The sequence below is a fragment of the Pan troglodytes genome, chromosome 22, assembly GCF_028858775.2.
Source record: "Pan troglodytes isolate AG18354 chromosome 22, NHGRI_mPanTro3-v2.0_pri, whole genome shotgun sequence".
Classification (NCBI taxonomy): domain Eukaryota; kingdom Metazoa; phylum Chordata; class Mammalia; order Primates; family Hominidae; genus Pan; species Pan troglodytes.
Genome location: NC_072420.2, coordinates 36,769,713 through 36,787,402, shown reverse-complemented (window position 1 = coordinate 36,787,402; position 17,690 = coordinate 36,769,713). Strand labels below are relative to the sequence as shown.

Genomic DNA, 17,690 nt, shown 5'->3' with positions numbered 1-17,690 from the left:
ATTTTAGCACCATGTACCTATCACCTGGTATAAGAAACAAATCCTTAGCAATAAAGACGGAACCACGTATGTCCTTCTCCCCTCACCCCCAGAGGTAAGCAGGTACTTGAATTTGGAACAATGCTTTCTCTAAATCTCTTAAAGTTAGGTGTTATTTTTAAGGTATTAAGGGAAAAATATCTTTGCAATACAGGTACAGATTTCTAAACTAGCACTTGAGAATACCAGTTTTGCTGCAGACGTGGTTGTTTTCTGGTGTCTGTGTACAAAAACTAGGAAGAAATGAACAGCCCTACTGAAAGGTGAAACTTGTTAAAGTAAACCTCACTTTTAACCTAAGGGACTAGGCTGGGTGCAGTGGCTCATGTCTGTAATCCCAGTACTTTGGGAGGCCGAGGCGGGTGGATCACTTGAGGCCAGAAGTTCGAGATCAGCTTGGCCAACATGGCGAAACCCTGTCTCTACTAAAAATACAAAAGTTAGCCAGGCGTGGTGGCGGGCGCCTGTAATCCCAGCTACTCAGGAAGCTGAGGCAGGAGAATCACTTGAACCCAGGAGGCAGAGGTTGCACTGAACCGAGATTGAGACTCTGTCTCAATAAATAAACAAACAAACAAACAAACAAATAAGGGACTCTTCCGAAGCAGTTTGGAGAATTAAAAAATAAATAGATAAAAATAAAATAAGGGGCCTCTCCTTTTCACGGGTGATCACTTTTTGTTTCTGTAAGCCTTAATTCTCACTGGTGGTGTGAGAGATCACAACACTGTGATTCTGTGGAAGAAACAGAATGGCATGGGCATTTACTGGGTGTTAGACAGTAAACACACACTTCTCATTACCAGCAGGGACAGCGTCAGGCCCATTTACAGGAACTAATGACAGCAGGGGCTGTTCTCAACACTATTTTTTTTTTTTTTTTTGAGATGAAGTCTCACTCTGTCACCCAGGCTGGAGTGCAGTAGTGCAATCTTGGCTCACTGCAACCTCCACCCCCTGGGTTCAAGCGATTCTCCTGCCTCAGCCTCCTGAGTAGCTGGGATTACAGGCACCCACCATCGCACCCAGCTAATTTGTTCTCAACACTTTATCTCAATACATATAATCCTATGACTGTCATCCCAATTTGACAGTTGAGGAAACAGACAAAGCCAGATACAGTATTCTGCCTGAGGTCAGGAATTCAGTGGGCAGAGCTAGAAGTTTCCACTGCCAACCCCCAGGTTTTGAAAGCTTTCAACAAACAGAAAATTTTTTTTTGCCTTACCTGTTCATCAGTCTTTGTATACTTTGCTGAAACACATTTTGTACACCTGGGGCATATGTTGCACACCTCATGACACTTCATCCCTACATAAATAACACATTCCTATGGAGATCTGATAGGTCCCTCATCAGCTCGGTGTTTCACACAAGTGCACACTCACGTTTCACACATAGCAACTGGTTGTTTTTCCCCAATGACTTTGGCTTTTTAGAGAGACCAGGTCAGCTGCCTTTGCCTTTGTGGTACTGTTCGTTTTCCTAGAGGCTGGGAAGGGCCAGAGCCAGCTATGCTCACAGGCTTACATGCTGTCAGCTTTTGTTACATAATGTGGATTTGGGGAGTTCCAATGCATTGTTTGACCTACAACACTGAAAATATTGACTAACTGGCTCTTTCTTTACTTTCTGGGTTTGCTCACCCCCAAGCTGTACTGTCCCTTCCCTTGACCTTTTAGGTTGATTGTACTTGAGACAAAGCTTATTTAGCATCTAAACAATCTGTACAAATGGACACTTATAAAGAACCATTTATTCATCTGTTGATTTTCATTCATTATTTTCATCAATTACAATTTTTCCTCTCCTGCATCAGAGGAAATCACAAAAGACCTGACAGATTTAGGTAGTCAACTGAGTGCGTAGGTTGCTCAATTAGTAGTACATTAGTGAGTGCTAATTGATAAGAGATCATTTTTTTTTCTTATATAAGGATATTTATGACATTGTAAATGCCCTTTGGACCAACTCAGGACAGGGTACAAAATAGGGCCCATGGATGGAGCTGTGAGCCCAGCTCACCACTGTTCAACTCTCTTCTCTGAAACAAATTGTCCATGGGGACCCTCAGCATCTGGGGGCAAAAGGGCCAAGTACACAGGGGTCTCTGCACCTTCTTCTGGGCTCTTGGTGGCCTTGGGTCCCGCCATGTCGGTTCTCACCCACCCTGGGCAGCAGGCATTCAGGAGGATCTTGTCCCCTTTCCTCTGCTCACTCAGTTTCCTGGCGTGGATCCTGGACAGAACGGTGACGCCAATCTTCGTCACCCCGTATGCGCTGCTGGGCCAGCCCTCCTTCTGGTGCACTCCCTTCTTTGTATCCTCCACAAACTTGTTCATGAGCCCCACCAGCTCCTCCTCAGTGATGGTTTCACTGCGGAACTTCTGCTGCAGCTCTGGGCTGCAGCTTTTAAGGGCTCTGACGCTCATGATGCTAGATACGTTCACCACTCTCCCTAAGATACACCACAAAGCATTATGTAGAAAGGTGTGCAACAATCCCGTAGAGAGGTGAATGCCAAATTTGCAGGGATTTTGGAGCAGACAATTTTCATATGAGAGACAGTTACTGGTATGAGTTCTAAGAGGAATACGCATAGAAAGTGTGGTGGTAGTTGCATGAAGAAGTTCATTCCTGCCTTCGAATTTTGGCTGAGTAGAGTCAGGTGAGATTTGGAAGAGCTGCCCTTTGAGGTCCTGGTGAACCAGAGCCTTAGAAGTAGCACAACTTAACAGGACGACAGGACAGGGGAACAGGATAAAAGCTGAGAGTAAGCTGTACATGCAAGTACCCAACTCGAAGCCACACATTTAAATTTTTCTAAAAGTGGCTGCTTAATTGCTGTGTTATTTAATGGGTGGGTTCATCTCCTGTCCCATTAGGGTAACTATCACAGCAGTTTACAACCAAAGACATGTGATAGTCATGTCCAGCACCTTCAGCACATTGAAGGGGAGTTAAAATGGGCCCAGAGTTAAGCAGCGGCAGATTATGGACATCTCTGTGAACATGCTAAGGGCTTGGACTTCCCTCCTGAAGGATTTTGGGAGAGGCATGACCATGCAGACAGTACGCAGGATGCTGGGAAAGGAAAAGACTCAAGACCAGAGGTGCCTTGTGAGGGTTTGCAATTGTCCAGAGGGACAGGTGAGGGCCTGCTGTAGAGCTGGGATGAGACGGATTCAGGAGGAACTCAGTGGGCACAACTCCTAGGACCTAGTAAATGATTATGAGGGGTGGGGCATGGTGACCGGCAGGATCCTGGGGTGGTGGGGTCTGTGTCCCAGACGACTTAGGGAAAAGGATAGGGATCCTCTGGAAATATCTTAGATAGTGGGGAAAGGCATCAGGAAGAGATGGAAAGGCAGCAAGACAACCATGTGGTTGGGAGCTTAAGGAGTGTTTCAGACAGGTGACAGGTATTAGAAGGGCCTAATGAACTGGTGGTAGTAAAGCCTCCACCAGCCTGAATAAGATCTCTCTGAAAGAGCAGAGAAAGGGTACAGGATGGACTCCCACGTGGAGGGGAATGGAGCAAATAAAGAGCATCTCTCAGGAGACGTTTGAGCTAAGACCTGAAGGATGAGAGTCAGCCAGGTGTGCAAAGACCAGTGGGACAAGGAGGACAAATGGCCATGGGAGTGGGAGAAGTGAGGACAAAGTCCTGAGGCAAAATGGCACATATCAGCTGGCAGGAGACAAAGCACAGAGGTCAGTGCACGTGCAGCATGGAGAGGAAGCAAGAGCCTGCAGGAGAGATCCCAGGCAAGCAGGGGCCAAATCAAGCCCCAAAGAGAAGATGCGCTGTTTCCCATCAGACTCACCTTGGGGTTTTATTAGAGGGAGTAATTCTGTGCACACATCCCGGGTACCAAAGAAGTTTGTTTTCATCGTCACTTCAGCTTGAATATGAAAGGGTGTGGGATCAGCAACTTTTAGGAGAGAAAGAGAACATAGTTAATACATTGTACCCATGGGGTAAAATTCTATACAATGATACTAAAAAAAAAAAAACAAAAAAACAAAACTTAGTGCCTTCTGCCTAAAGTCTGTATCTGGTTACAGTATTGTGCCAATGTCAATCTCCTGGTTTGATCACGTTCTAGTATTTTTGTAAGATGGCACCATTGGGGGAAGGAGGATGAAGGGTGCACATACTAGATCTTGGCATAACCATTTTTTCTTTTTGCAATTCGTCGTTTATTTTAAAATCAGTTCAAAATTCATCCAGTTGCCTTAAAGCTCAATTCAGAAAAACTGCAGAAAACCTGAAAAAGATCCCCAAGAGTCCCAGCCAGGGAAACACGAAGTTCCCTTTGGCTGGAAAACTCTCACTTTCTCCAAGGTTTCTGCACTCCCTGCATCTCCTAGCTCCTCCCTCTCCTCCCTAGGGAGGCGTTATGGACCCCGCAGACGCCAGGAGCCCCAGTGCATCGGTTCTTCTTCGGGGAGGCCACGTCCCCTTCCCATACCCTTGAAGGCGATGCCCGCGTTGTTGACCAGCACGTCCAGGCCCCCGTACTCCTTGCGCAGGAAGTCGCGCAGGGCGCGGATGCTCTGCAGATCGTCGATGTCCAGCTGGTGGAAGCGCGGGCTCAGGCCCTCCGCCTGCAGTTGCTGTACGGCTGCCTGGCCCCGCGTCACGTCCCGCGCCGTGAGCACCACGTCCCCCGAGAACAGCCGGCACAGGTCGCGCACGATGGCCAAGCCGATGCCCTTGTTGCCGCCAGTCACCAGCGCTACATGGATGCCGGACGACATGGCTGAACGGGGCGCGCGGGACACCTGCGTGGAGAACAGACCTGGCTCAGGCCCTGGGGCCCCGCAGCGTGTTCCAGAGACTGCTCGAGTCTGGCGGTCGTGGGCGCGCACCCGTAGGTTACACGCCCGGCCGCTGAGCGCGCAGGCGCAGGCCCCGCCCTAGCGGGGCGGGGCTGAACCACCCCTACCCCTCCCCACCGGAACCTCGCCGGGGTGCGGAGCGGGCGGAGAGCCAGCTAGCCTGACTTTGCAGAACCCGCAGGCCGAAGACCGAGGCTGGTCTCTAGCTACTGGCTGTTGGCTGCCCACGTGGCAGTGAAGAACCATTCCTAGTGGCCATGTGCCTAGATCTGAACTCACTGCTTGTCCTTGGTTCTCTGAGGGGTTTTCTTCCTATTCTCCCAGCTGTTCAATCATTCCTAGTTGTGTTTGAAGAAATAGTACATTTGCATGGTTTTTTTTTCTTTTTTTCCTGGTGTTCTAAAAAAAAAAAAATACTGCAGGAACTGCAGTCTTTGGAGCTAGAGTTGCAGAAGAAACTGGAAGGAAATAACAGGGCATCACGTTTTTGTTGATTTTCCCCCTAAGTATATGAAAACAGCTACTGACTTAGCCAGATTTTCCAATAATGGTGGGAAACATTCACTAAATCTTTATAAGGTTACTTCTCTGGGCATTTGCAGGGCCATCAGTTTACCTGTGCATAGGTGTAGGAGGTTTCACAGCCCTATTTTACATGGACAATAACACTCTAGGATGTACCTTTTAATCCCCATCTTAAAATGAAGAAACAGGGATCCATCCTCAGAATTTATAACTTAGTTCAGTGGTGGGAAATTGTTAGAGAAATGCTAGGAGTTTGCTCTAGGTCTGGTGGTTCACAGCACAGAAAGCCAGTCACTGAGACCCCATTATTGTCAGGGAAGAAGGCATTATTTGGGTGCTACAGCCTAGGGGGGAGAGATCAGTCTCAAATCCATCTTCTCAACTGATTAAAATTAGGATATAGCAGGGAAGAAATGTAACTGCATGTGGGAAAATAGCAGGAGTTAGGGAGAGATGAAGAGGAGTGGGTCAACAGGCATCAGGCAATTATTGCAGGTGTGGGGTCTGGTGTCTGATTTTCCAGATGTGGTGATCTGATAAGTTTCAGTTCCTTGGTGCTATCTGGGAGGACTGATGGCTAGTTCCCTGAGAAAGGAACTCAGATAAGACAAATGTAAATTTCTCAAGTTTTTAGACTGGGAGGGTCAATTTGTTTATTCAAAGGAGACCAGGCCGGGCGCAGTGGCTCACGCCTGTAATCTCAGCACTTTGGGAGGCTGAGGTGGGTGGATCATGAGGTCAGGAGTTCAAGACCAGCCTGGCCAAGATGGTGAAACCCCGTCTCTACTAAAAAAAAAGAAAAAAAAAATACAAAAATTAGCTGGGTGTGGTGGCAGGTGCCTGTAATCCCAGCTACTTGGGAGGCTGAAGCAGAGAACTGCTTGCTTGAACCCCAGAGGCGGAGGTTGCAGTGAGCTGAGATCATGCCACTGCACTCCAGCCTGGGCAACAGAGTGATTCCCTCTCAAAAAAAAAAAAAAAAAAAAGGAAAAAAAAAGAGACCATAAACATCCGTCCTATGGGACAATTGCGTGGTTTCAAAGTGAGTGTTCCTCCTTCCTACTTACAAGGGAATTGGGAATAAGGCCAAGTTTCATTTCTGTGCTGTCCCATAGGTTGCCACTATCACAGGTGGCCATTTAAACATAAATTCAAATTAAGCAAAATTTGTAATTCAGTTTTTTAGTTGCACTAGCCACATCTCCAGTGCTCAATATGTGCATGTGTCAGTGGTCACTGTATTGGGCAGTACAGATTTAGGATATTTCCATCCTTGCAGAAAGGTCTGTTGAACACCACTGCTTTAAATAGATTGCAATTACATTGCAATTTCAAGGTAGGTTTCCAATCAGTTGCTTTAAAACAAGTTAATAATCAAGGAAAGACCCTTGTTTTTTTTCAACTGAAATTTTTGTCGAGCTAATTATAGAGTCACATGCAATTGTAAGAAATAATACAGAGATTCCTTACCCTTTACTCAGTTTCACTCAATAGTAACATATTGCAAAAGTATAGTACAACATCACAGTGAAGATATTGACAACAAAACAGTCCACCAATCATACTCAGATTTCCCCAGTTTGATGTTTACTTTGTGTATGTATTTAGTCCTATATAATTTTATCAAATGTTGGTTTGTGTATCCACTGCTATAGTTAAATGAAAATGTTTCTATTAGCACAAAGAGCCCTCCTGTTGCACTTTTATCACCAAACATACCTCTCTATTACTCCCCAAACCAACTCTAATTCATGGCAACCACTAATCTGTTCACCATTTCTACAAGTTTGTTGTTCCAAAAATGTTACATAGATGGAGTCATACAGTTTGTAGTATTTTGTTTTTGGTTTTTTTTTTTCCACTCAGGATAATTCAGAGCTCTGTTTTGGATTTTCTTTCCTATCCCAGTGTGTGCGTGTTGGGTCTGTCATTGGCTGAGTTCTCTCCACTGCACTAGCTACTGTCTTCTGTAGCTGGTGTGAGTTAGTGTTAGAGTGTGATGGATTAAATTTATGAAGAGGGCCAGTCAGCAATAGCACATGGTGTACAGGGAACTTTGGACAGGGTGAGGGTCCTGCTGTTTCAAAAGGCAAATCCTATGAGGACTATGAATCATGAGTTTCAGTCTGATTTATTTTTTTAGGACTGGAACCAACATAAGAATTGACAGGTACATTGGGCAGGATGCTCTGGAAAATATATAAAATATATATTAACAAGAATTTACTGTATGATAAAGGTGGTTTAACAACTAGTGAGGGAAAGAATTATTCCAAAATTAGCACTGGGGAAAGGGCATAATGATTGGAAAGAAAAAAGATCCCTTACAACATACACTAAATAATTTCCGAAGAGAGAGAAACAGTGATTTATAAATGAATCCATAAAACAACTAAAAGAAAACAAAAGTAAAAGTTTTATTTTCAGTAGGGGAAAATGCTTTATTTTATAAGCATAAAAATAGGGGAAGAATCATAAATGTCTGATGGGTTTGACTATGGGAAACTTTTTGAAAATTTGTTTTTGAAAAGCATAATTTAAAGCCTGTGAATTAAGCTCTACTTGGATGGTTTTGTATTGTTGTCTCTCTTACATCTGGGTCTTGATTCTGGTGGTATGTGTGAGGAGCCTCCAATATGTAGCACCTTGTCTGGATTCTGAACAATTTAAGAAATAAAACAGAAATTTAAAGATGGAGTTTCCAGATCTCTGCTATTACTGCTATTGGCTAAATTGGAAGACATGCCTTAGTTGTGAGAATCAAAGGTCTGAGACTATATTGGCTGCTATATAGATAAAGAATTTTATCACATCAATTAACCTGTGGAATGAATTCATATCTTTACTACCCACTGTTTTTTTTTTAATGGAATGCTTCATGAATTTGCATGTCATCCTTGCACAGGCACCATGCTAAATCTTGTCTGTATCATTCCGGTTTTAGTATATGTGCTGCCCAAACGAGCACTACTACCCACTAGTTTAAAGCAACTAAAGAACACAGTTCCCACAAAAAAGAATGGAATCATTTCCTTTGCAGCAACATGGATGCAGCTGGAGGCTATTGTGCAAACGCAGAAACAGAAAACCAAATAACGCATGTTCTACCTTATAAGTGGGAGCTAAACATTTGAGTACACAGGGACACAAAAGATGGGAACAATAACACTGGGGATTCCAAAAGGGGGAGGGAGGGGGTAAGGGTTGAAAAACGAACTATTGGGTACTATGTTTTCTACTTGGGAGCATTAGATGCCCAAACCTCAGCATCAGGCAATACACTGATGTAACAAACCTGCACATGTACCCCCGAATCTAAAAACAAAAACAAAAACAAAAAAGCCCAAAACACAGTTCCATGGTATATATTAAAAGAAAAGATGTTGGAAGATAATATTGTTAAATTCTGAACCGTGAGGTTCTCCAGGTCGTTCCTTTGATTATTTACCCTCACGGATCTCTGCTTGACACTGGCTGTGTTCCTCTTGCATTTTATGCTTGTTTAGGATATTCAATAAGCCTTTCTACAGGGGTAGACCATGGACTTTGAGACCTGGAATCAATCTGTGGCTTAGGTGCTTAGTAGTTATTTAACTCAAGCAATTTACTGAATTCTGTGAAAGATAAAGCCAGACACTAAGGTGGTAAGGACAGATTTTAGTCAATAATGAACTCCTGTAATAGGAAAGAGGGTCCAGTGTAAACGAATTTTCATTTGTACAGAGATGACTGTGCTTTTTAAAGGGAGGGTGAAGGATCAGGAAGTGGGAGGAGTTAGGGAAATGACAAATTACCAAGGGTTGCTCAGTGGAAATGTTGGTTAGGCCAGCTGTGTCTGTTAGCTGGCAATTAGCAAAGTTCGGATTCTATTCTCCCACTATAAAGACTGAAAGACAGAGGCCATATCATTTCTGATGATTACATTTCAGAGGAATGGCTTTCAGGTCCTTGAGAAAGACATTCTTTCTTTCTTTTTTTTTTTTTTTGACACGGAGTTTCTCTCTTATCTCTCAGGCTGGAGTACAGTGGTGCGATCTCGGCTCACTGCAATCTCTGCCTCCCAGTTTCAAGAGATTCTCCTGCCTCAGCCTCTCGAGTAGCTGGGACTACAAGCGTGTGCTACCACGCACAGCTAACTTTTTGTATTTTTAGTAGACAAAGGGTTTCGCCATGTTGGCCAGGCTGGTCTCGAACTCCTGACCTCAGGTGATCCGCCCGCCTTCGCCTCCCAAAGTGCTGGGATTACAGGCGTGAGCCACCACACCTGGCCAAGAAACACTCCTGGGTGGGAGATACATCTCAAAGGGACCGAGAGAATTCACAGCTCTAAGCCGTTTTTAGTAAATGCTTTAAGAAAGGGCAGTCAGGGGCCTATTGTCAGAAGTTGGTTATTACAAACACCACATTTTTTCTTTTTTTTGGCAGCTTAAACATTCTCAGGAAGGGGCTAGAGTCATCCTAGGGGTGATAGGGTCATCCTAGCCATGCAGCCTTGAGCTGTGTTAAAAAAAAAAAAAAAAGAAAAAAGAAAAACAAAACCAAAAACAACTCACAATGTATAAATTTAGAAAAGGAGGCCGGGCGCGGTGGCTCACGCTTGTAATCCCAGCACTTTGGGAGGCCGAGGCAGGTGGATCACGAGGTCAGGAGATCGAGACCACGGTGAAACCCCGTCTCTACTAAAAATACAAAAAAATTAGCCGGGCACGCTGGCAGACGCCTGTAGTCCCAGCTACTCGGGAGGCTGAGGCAGGAGAATGGCGTGAACCCAGGAGGCGGAGCTTGCAATGAGCCGAGATCGCACCACTGCACTCCAGCCTGGGGGACAGAGCAAGATTCCATCTCCGAAAAAAAAAGAAAAGAAAAGGAGATGGGGACTTTATTTCTTCTAAAGGGGTACAACCTGCAAGGTAGCCATCCTGGAGGCTGGGGAGCTGACTCCAGCAGAAACAGAGACGGGCACTTTGAAGCGGGAGGCTTTGAGGCAGGAGCTTTAGACTGAACAGGTTGGCTAAACTTACACATTCAACAGTTTACAGGAGGAGCTGTGAATATTCATGAAGGTGGTCCTGATACATGCATATTGAAGAAACATGCATGTAACATACGACTCATGTATATTCACTTTGGGATGGTGACTTGACATTTAAGTGTATTACCATTAGGCCCTATCTGTCAAAAGGTCTTTCAGGACATCAAGGCACGCAAGTACACAGCCTCTGTAAACCAGAACCAGTCCATTCCATAGTCCACGATCTTCTTATCAGGAGAAAGTTGTTGAAATCAGTCTCTTGTCTAATCAAAGCTGTAGTTATGGCTTGTGTGTAAGAGTTAGAGAAAGAGGAAAGAAGCAAAAATGCGTTGGCAGTTAGAGACAGGTTTACTTTAGATGAAACCTGAGAGGCGCTCCTGGCCCATTTTGGTCAGGAGCTCTTTCTCTTACAGACTAAGAGTATGTATTGGTTTTAGGGTAAGGAGGCTTATCACAAGCTTGGAATGTTTATGTGTGTGGAGAAGTTCATGGCAGGGTTGGAATCTCTCTGGGAGGAGCGGAGGTTATCTTGGGGCAGACATCTTTCTGGCCTGGAGGGGGGTTATCTTGGGGCCAGCATCTTCCTGGCCTGGAGGGGGCTTTATCTAGGGGCTAGCATGTCTCTGGTCGGGGAGGAGTTTGGAATCTTTCCGGTTGGAGATGTTATTTGTGGTGTGCGTAGGGATGTGGGATTGTTTGGCATCCATGTGGACTGGCGAGAAGAAGCAGAGGGTGTCTGTTTTTGTTCTAGGCATTCCCAGACAAAAGACAGAGACCCAGAATCCTCTTACTAAAGAGGATGGTCAAGTTGAGAAGAAACTGGGCGTCCCCAAGATTTCCTCTAGCTTAGTCCTGCTGGTCCTCTGAGGACCGGACGGCCAACGAGAAAGCCAGGGGAGGGCAGATCTTACCAGTTGGCTGGATTAGTGTCCGATGATGGATGTTCCAGTTGGAATTGGCAAAGGGCCTCTTGGACTGCAGCCGCATGAGGAAGAGAGAGAAAGAAAGAGAGAGAGAGAAGGAAAGAGAGAGAGGGGAAAGAGAGGATGAGGGAAAAGTGAAGTGAGAGAAAAGATGGAGCAGGTGGCCAGAGACCCTCAGGATCCAGAAATTAGCTCAGGACCAGCTGTGGTTGCCCACTGCTTCCTGGGTTGCAAGAGAGCCTCTGCCCCCAGCACCCGGCCTGGGTTTCCGCACCAAATGTAAGAGTTCAATCAAAAAAGACGTAAGAACACTAAACGCGGCTGGCAGTTAGAGACAGGTTTACCTTATATGAAACCTGACAGGTGCTCCTGCCTGTTTCCGTCAGGAGCTCTTTCTCTTAGAGACTAAGAGTATGTATTGGTTTTAGGGTGAGGGGGCTTACCACAAGCTTGGAATGTTTATGTGTGTGGAGAAGTTCATGGCGGGGTTGGAATCTCTCTGGGAAGAGGGGAGGTTATTTTGGGGTAGACATCTTTCCAGCCCTGAGGGGTGTTATCTCGGGGCTAGCATCTTCCCCACTTCCCAGATGGAACGGGGTTTATCTTGGGGCTACCATGTCTCTGGTCAGGGAGGAATTTAGAATGTTTCTGGTTGAAGATATTATTTGTGATTTATGGTCATGGTGACCTTAGCCATTAGGCTGATGCCCTTTGGATTTAGGCGGTTTTTTGTTTTGTTTTGTTTGGTTTTAGCCAGAGTCTTGCTCTGTTGCCCAGGATGGAGTGCAGTAGCGCTACCTCAGCTCACTGCAAGCTCCACCTCCTGGGTTCATGCCATTCTCCTGCCTCAGCCTCTCAAGTAGCTGGGACTACAGGCGCTTGCCACTATGCCCAGGTAATTTTTTGTATTTTTAGTAGAGATGGGGTTTCACCGAATTAGCCAGGATGGTCTTGATCTCCTGACCTCGTGATCTGCCCACCTCGGCCTCCCAAAGTGCTGGGATTACAGGCGTGAGCCACCGCACCTGGCCTAGGCGGTTTTTTATTAAGGTGCACTTTAGAATGAGGGGCTTGTCCAAGATGGAGATGCTTCTGCTCTGTCATTGTGGAACAGGGGGTTAGTTAACATCTGGTGGTGCACAAACGGTAATTGTTTTAATATTGCTTAGGTGGAGGTGAGTGCTTGTTTAGCTGCTAGAGAAAAAGAAAAAACTTGTAACCATTAGAACAGAATTTATTCTTGAAGTGACTTAACTCTTTCCTGGCATGGCCTTAGGTCTTGTTTATAATTTTTGTATCTTATTGCCACAAAAAGTCTGTTCCGTCAGTCTCATGGTCTCTATTTTAACATCAATGCTGGCCAGTTGTGTCTAAACTGTAAAAGAGAGAGGGTATAATGAGGCATGTCTGACCTCACATTCCATCAGGGCTGGGAACTAAGTTTTTAAGGTTTTTTCTGGGGCCCTCTTGGCCAAAAGGGGTTCCATTCAGTCAGTAGGGGCTTAGGATTTGTTTAGTTTACAGCTGTTAGAAACTATGTTAGTGTTTAAATCTTTTAGTGTTGGGGGGCAGGGGTGAATAAAATCATTTGTGTTTAGAATCTGTAGTTTAAATAGGATTTGTGCTCCGTATGCTGAGCGCCGGTCCACTGGGCCCACTTTTCTTTCTCTATACTTTGCCTCTGTGTCTCTTTCTTTTCTCAGTCTCTCGTCCCACCCGATGAGAAACACCCACAGGTGTGGAGGGGCAGGCCACCCCTTCACTATTTACATAGTATTTACATTGTATTAGATGTTATAAGTAATCTAGAGATGATTTAAAGTATGTGGGAGGTTGTGCATAGGTTATACGCAAATATTACACCATTGTGAAAGTTGCAGAATCAAAATGGAGTCACTTGTGTCAAAACCCTGATAAATGCAGCTGGGGAAGGCCTTGAAGGAAGGGTTCTCATGCACTACGCCTCATAACAAGAATTGTCACACAAAAGACCCTAGCCTTGCAGAAAGGCCCAATCTTAAACACAGAAAATACTTCTGCAAGGACATCTGTCCAGCAACTTTGGACTGATGCTACCTTTGTTATTCATTCTTTTAGCCAAAGATAATTGATTTAAAGCAATTCATATAATCTTCATTTTCCTTTTAAAAACATCTCCTTGCCTCAACCCCCCCCAAAACGCACATAGTTTACTATGGCATGCATATTCCCATTGCAATGCTACTCCCAGATAAATCTCATTTTCTTTTAGGGAGCCTCTTTTGTTACTTAGGTTTACACCATTATATACAAGGGACTTGAGCATTCTAATTCTGGTATCCGCAGGGTCCTGGAACCATTCCCCCACGGACACTAAGGGACAACTGTACTTGTTTTTCATGACAGAAAACATGTTTAGGAGTACTAATTTTTTTTCCCCCATAGAAGATTTCCATAGGAGAAGGGTTTTGGAGAGAGACACCACAGGAACATGCTATCAGCATGATTTCTTCCTGATGTTATCCTTGACCACCCGGTAACGTACTGTTTGCCAGGTTTCTCCACTGTAGCCCCCAACACCATTCCAGGCTGTACTCTTTGGAATCAAGTTACTAGGCATAGCCCATAATCAAAGTGGGGGTGGGTGGGGCAGAAATCGAGCTCCCGCTATTGGAAGAAGGGGTATTTAGATGTATTATTTAGAATTTTCCTGTGAGGCGGGTCCTGGGGCCAGACTGAAACGGTGGAATGGGGGCGGGGATTGGTGAGCAAAGTGACTCGACCCGGCAAACCCAGCCTGGCAGGAAAGCCCGAGGTCTGGGCGAACAGGGCCGCGCGCCCTAGGTGGTTTAACTTCGTAAGGAAAGACTCCGCAGGCCGGCTCTTCAGTGCGCAGCTTGCTCGCCTGCGGGTTACTGGGTTTTCTGACCCCTCACTCGAGGTAGGGGTTATGGGGCTGTGGGGTTGCCGACCTCGTCCCCGACTGTATTGGGCGTTGGCGGCGAGTCCGCGAACACTGCGCATGCGCGAGTCGGAAGCTGCTGCCCGCGGCGGAAGGGGCGGACCCGGGAAACTGAGGACTTGGATTGCTTAAGGACACCAGGCGGGTGCGACAGCCTTCAGCCTCTCCCTCTGCAGTTTTGGCCGGTTCCTTTAACTTGCATTCATTTGGGGCTGTTTGGTGTTTCCACGTGCCTTGGGCCCGCCCACACTAGCCGCCATCTTGGAAGCGGCCGCCGGCGCCTAGGTGAGCTAGTAGGACTTCCGGGTCGGGCCTCCAGTTGCCCGGGTAACGGGCGCAGAGTCGCCCTGGTGCGTTCCTTAGTCTTTCATTCATCAGCGTAGAAATAACTGAGTTCGGGTCGCAGGTGCCCTCCAGGGCAGGCATTATCGTGTGCGCTGCAGTAACCTCTCATCTTGTGGAGTCCTACACTTAGCCCATGTTGCTTCGGCGCGCTGCGTAAAGCTAAGGAGCCTGAGGCCCGAGGTCCGATGCTCGCCTGGCTGGCCTATGGCGGCGGGAGCGGTGTGTGTCGGACCGTAGGACGGCCTCACGGCTAGAGTTGGAGGACTGTGGGGGCGGAGACGGTGCCTGTGTCTGTGGCGGTCACCGGGCTTCACGTGGTTCTCAGCAGGGTGATGGTGGACAGCTCGCGCGAGGGCCCGGGAGTCTTGGGGACACTTCCCGGCGCGGTCTGTGGACTGAGCGCTGGGACCCGCACCGAACCAGCCGCCGTTCGCCTCTGGAGCTGGACATGCCGACTTTCGTTAGGTCAAATAATGAACCTTATACTGCGGAAGTGCGGTATTAATATTGCCTGGAGTTCTTGTCTCTTGTTCATTTCTGCCCTCGTATGTTTTAGGAGTAGATTTATTTTTTATTTTTATTTATTTATTTTTTTGTGACAGAGTCTCGCTCTGTCGCCCAGGCTGGAGTGCAGTGGCGTGATCTCGTCCAGCTGCAGCCTCCGCCTCCTGAGATCAAGCGATTCTCCTGCCTCAGCCTCCCCAGTAGCTGGTATTACAGGTGCCTGCCACCACGCCCGGCTGATTTTTGTATTTTTAGTAGAGACGGGGTTTCACCATGTTGGCCAGGCTGGTCTTGAACTCCTGACCTCAGCCCGCCTCGGGCTCCCAAAGTGCTGGTTTTACAGGCGTGAGCCACTGTGCCCAGCCATTATTGTATTTTTATTTATGTATTTATTTTTTGAGACGGAGCCTCGCTCTGTCGCCCAGGCTGGAGTGCAGTAGCGCGATATCGGCTCACTGCAACCTCCGCCTCCCAGGTTCAAGCGATTCTCCTGCCTCAGCCTCCCAAGTAGCTGGGATTACAGGCGTGTGCCACCACGCTTAGCTATTTTTTGTATTTTTAGTAGATTAAGCTGTAGTCACTAGGTCTGCAAGATAAAACTGTTTTAGAGGGACTGATATAATGGGAATTCTGTTGCTGTAGGGATCATGATTTAGCTCACAGTATAAACCTTTCATGTACAAAAGCACTTGAGAGAAACAGTTTATCAAAACATACATTTGTATACTTAAAGGTACAAAGAACAGTGATTATCATATAACTGGAAAGTAAATCAAAGAAATGTTTTTTATTTTAGATTGAGCATTTCCACAGAAATTACAGTTTTGTCCTTTTTGAAAAAATAGAACTGTGTTTCAGAAAAAAGAAACTACAGTTTTAGCATGCAGAAAGGAAAAGGGAGAACAAGCCGGATCAGAAGACGAAAACTCTGCAGAAGTTCTGAATCAAGAGGAGGTACGGTTTTTCTTTTAGTACCAGTAATGAAAAAAGAAATCCTTTTGTGATTGCTTGTTTGTTCATACGTAGCTTTTCTTTCTTTCTTTCTTTTTTCTGAGACGGATTCTCGCTCTGTCACCCAGGCTGGAGTGCAGTGGTGTCATCTTGGCTCACTGCAACCTCTGCTTCCCCGGTTCAAGCGATTCTCCTGCCTCAGCCTCCCAAGTAGCTGGGACTACAGGCGTGAGCCACCATGCTCGGCCTAACACGTAGCTTTTCTCAAAGGCACACAGTGTTCAAAGAGAATCTTTCTTTTTTTTTTTTTTTTGGAGACAAGGTACATTCTGTTACCCAGATTGGAATGCAGTGGCGTGATCATGGCTTGATCTCCCAGGCTCAAGTGATCTCCTCCTTTAGCTTCCCTCCTGCCTCAGCCTCCCAAGTACCTGGGACTACAGGTACATGCCACTGCACCCGGCTAATGTTTTTTTAAATTTGTTGTAGCGACAGGGTCTATGTTGCGCAGGCTGGTCTTGAACTCCTGGGCTCGAGTGGTCCTCCTGCCTTGGCCTCCCGAAGCACTGGGATTACAGGTGTGAGCCACTGTGCCCAGCCCAAAGAGAATATTTCTTAAATAACACTCTTTTTAATGGTGCCATTGTATTCTTTTAGATCCTGGTGGGAATGTGAAGATACCTAACTCATTGTTTCAACTGTCTTCTCTGGGGATGACTCCCAAGTTTCTTTTTCTGGTCTTGACCTTCAGCTACCTGTAGGATATCAATGTTTGGATGTAAATTTATGACTTCAAATTCAGGGTAACCCTGTCTGAAGAAGATACTGTATCTTGTTCAATACAAAAGTGCTTGGCCATCTGGAAAGTCCTGTGTAAATCCAACTGGATATGGTACAAGATATCGATAAGCTCACTTTTTTTTTTGCTGATGGAGGTCCAGTTGTTTGATCATCATTTATTGAAAAGACAATCTTCTTCCACTGATTTGCCTTTGCACTTTGTCAAAAATCAGTTGTTCATTTACGTGTGGACCTCTTCCTATTTTCTGTGTTGTTCCTTTGACCTATTTGTGTCTGTTTTGACAATATCACACTAATTTGATTACTGTAGCTTTATAATAAGTTTTAAAATCAATCTTTCAAAGATATTGGGGCTATTCTAGGCTTTTTACATTTCCACATGAATTTTGGGATCATCTTGTTAATTCCTGTATGAAAGCCTGCTTGAATTTTGATTAGGATTACATTGAATGAATATAGTCGTATGTTGCATAAGTATGTTTTGGCTGATGGATCACATGTACAGTGGTGGTCCTCTCAGATTATAATATTGTATTTTTTTTTTTTTTAAGAGATGGGGTCTTTCTGTGTTGGGCAGGCTGGGCTCAAACTCCTGGCCTCAAGCAGTCCTCCCGCCTTGGCCTCCCAAATGCTGGGAATACAGATGTGAGCCACTGCACCTGGCCAATACTGTGTGTTTATTGTAACTTTTCTATGTTTAGATACACCAATTCTTACTATTGTGTAAGTCTGTCTGACACATTTCATCAGACATGTTCTTTTAAATATGGTAATCCGATTATAT

General features: G+C 45.7%; 2 protein-coding genes and 1 non-coding gene across 30 annotated transcripts in view; 1 reads left to right on the top strand and 2 right to left on the bottom strand.

Moving 5' to 3' along the window:
- Positions 1 to 1,775: 1,775 nt before the first annotated feature.
- Positions 1,776 to 5,075, bottom strand: CBR1 (carbonyl reductase 1). 2 transcript variants are annotated; one of them, XM_531449.8, is made up of 3 exons: positions 4,515 to 5,075; positions 3,867 to 3,974; positions 1,776 to 2,497 (listed from the first exon to the last, which is right to left on the bottom strand). In XM_531449.8, exons 1-3 carry the CDS (start codon positions 4,801 to 4,803, stop codon positions 2,061 to 2,063), a joined length of 834 nt encoding a protein of 277 aa, XP_531449.2. In that variant the 5' UTR covers positions 4,804 to 5,075; the 3' UTR covers positions 1,776 to 2,060. The 2 variants fall into 2 exon arrangements, with proteins under 2 accessions (XP_531449.2, XP_009457585.2); XM_009459310.4 differs by having other exon boundaries at positions 1,776 to 2,769; positions 4,515 to 5,054.
- A 3,194-nt stretch (positions 5,076 to 8,269) lies between these two features.
- LOC112206679 (U6 spliceosomal RNA) lies at positions 8,270 to 8,377 on the bottom strand. Its single transcript, XR_002941114.1, has one exon. It is a non-coding gene; the product is annotated as a U6 spliceosomal RNA (small nuclear RNA).
- A 3,864-nt stretch (positions 8,378 to 12,241) lies between these two features.
- The window catches only part of SETD4 (SET domain containing 4), a 28,060-nt gene continuing 22,611 nt past the window's right edge, over positions 12,242 to 17,690 (top strand). For 4 of the 27 annotated variants that reach the window (XR_010154521.1, XM_054675336.2, XM_054675335.2 and 1 more), the window contains exons 1-2: positions 14,615 to 15,115; positions 15,951 to 16,108. Coding sequence is in view for 21 of the 27 variants with exons in the window: in XM_054675336.2 (XP_054531311.1) it covers positions 16,036 to 16,108 (73 nt within the window). In the remaining 6 variants the exon portion in view is untranslated. Of the gene's footprint in view, positions 12,260 to 14,118; positions 15,149 to 15,950; positions 16,109 to 17,690 lie in introns of those variants that run through there. The other 23 variants (XR_010154524.1, XM_054675334.1, XM_009458970.5 and 20 more) reach the window with 15 other exon arrangements.

What these genes read in the sequence shown, in the direction of transcription:
- CBR1 (XM_531449.8), bottom strand. Translation starts at nt 4,803, where the DNA reads ATGTCGTCCGGCATCCATGTAGCGCTGGTGACTGGCGGCAACAAGGGC. An exon ending in CGCGGGCATCGCCTTCAAGG is followed by an intron (nt 3,975 to 4,514) that starts GTATGGGAAGGG and finishes CTCTCCTAAAAG; the next exon opens with TTGCTGATCCCACACCCTTT. An exon ending in CCCTCTAATAAAACCCCAAG is followed by an intron (nt 2,498 to 3,866) that starts GTGAGTCTGATG and finishes GGTGTATCTTAG; the next exon opens with GGAGAGTGGTGAACGTATCT.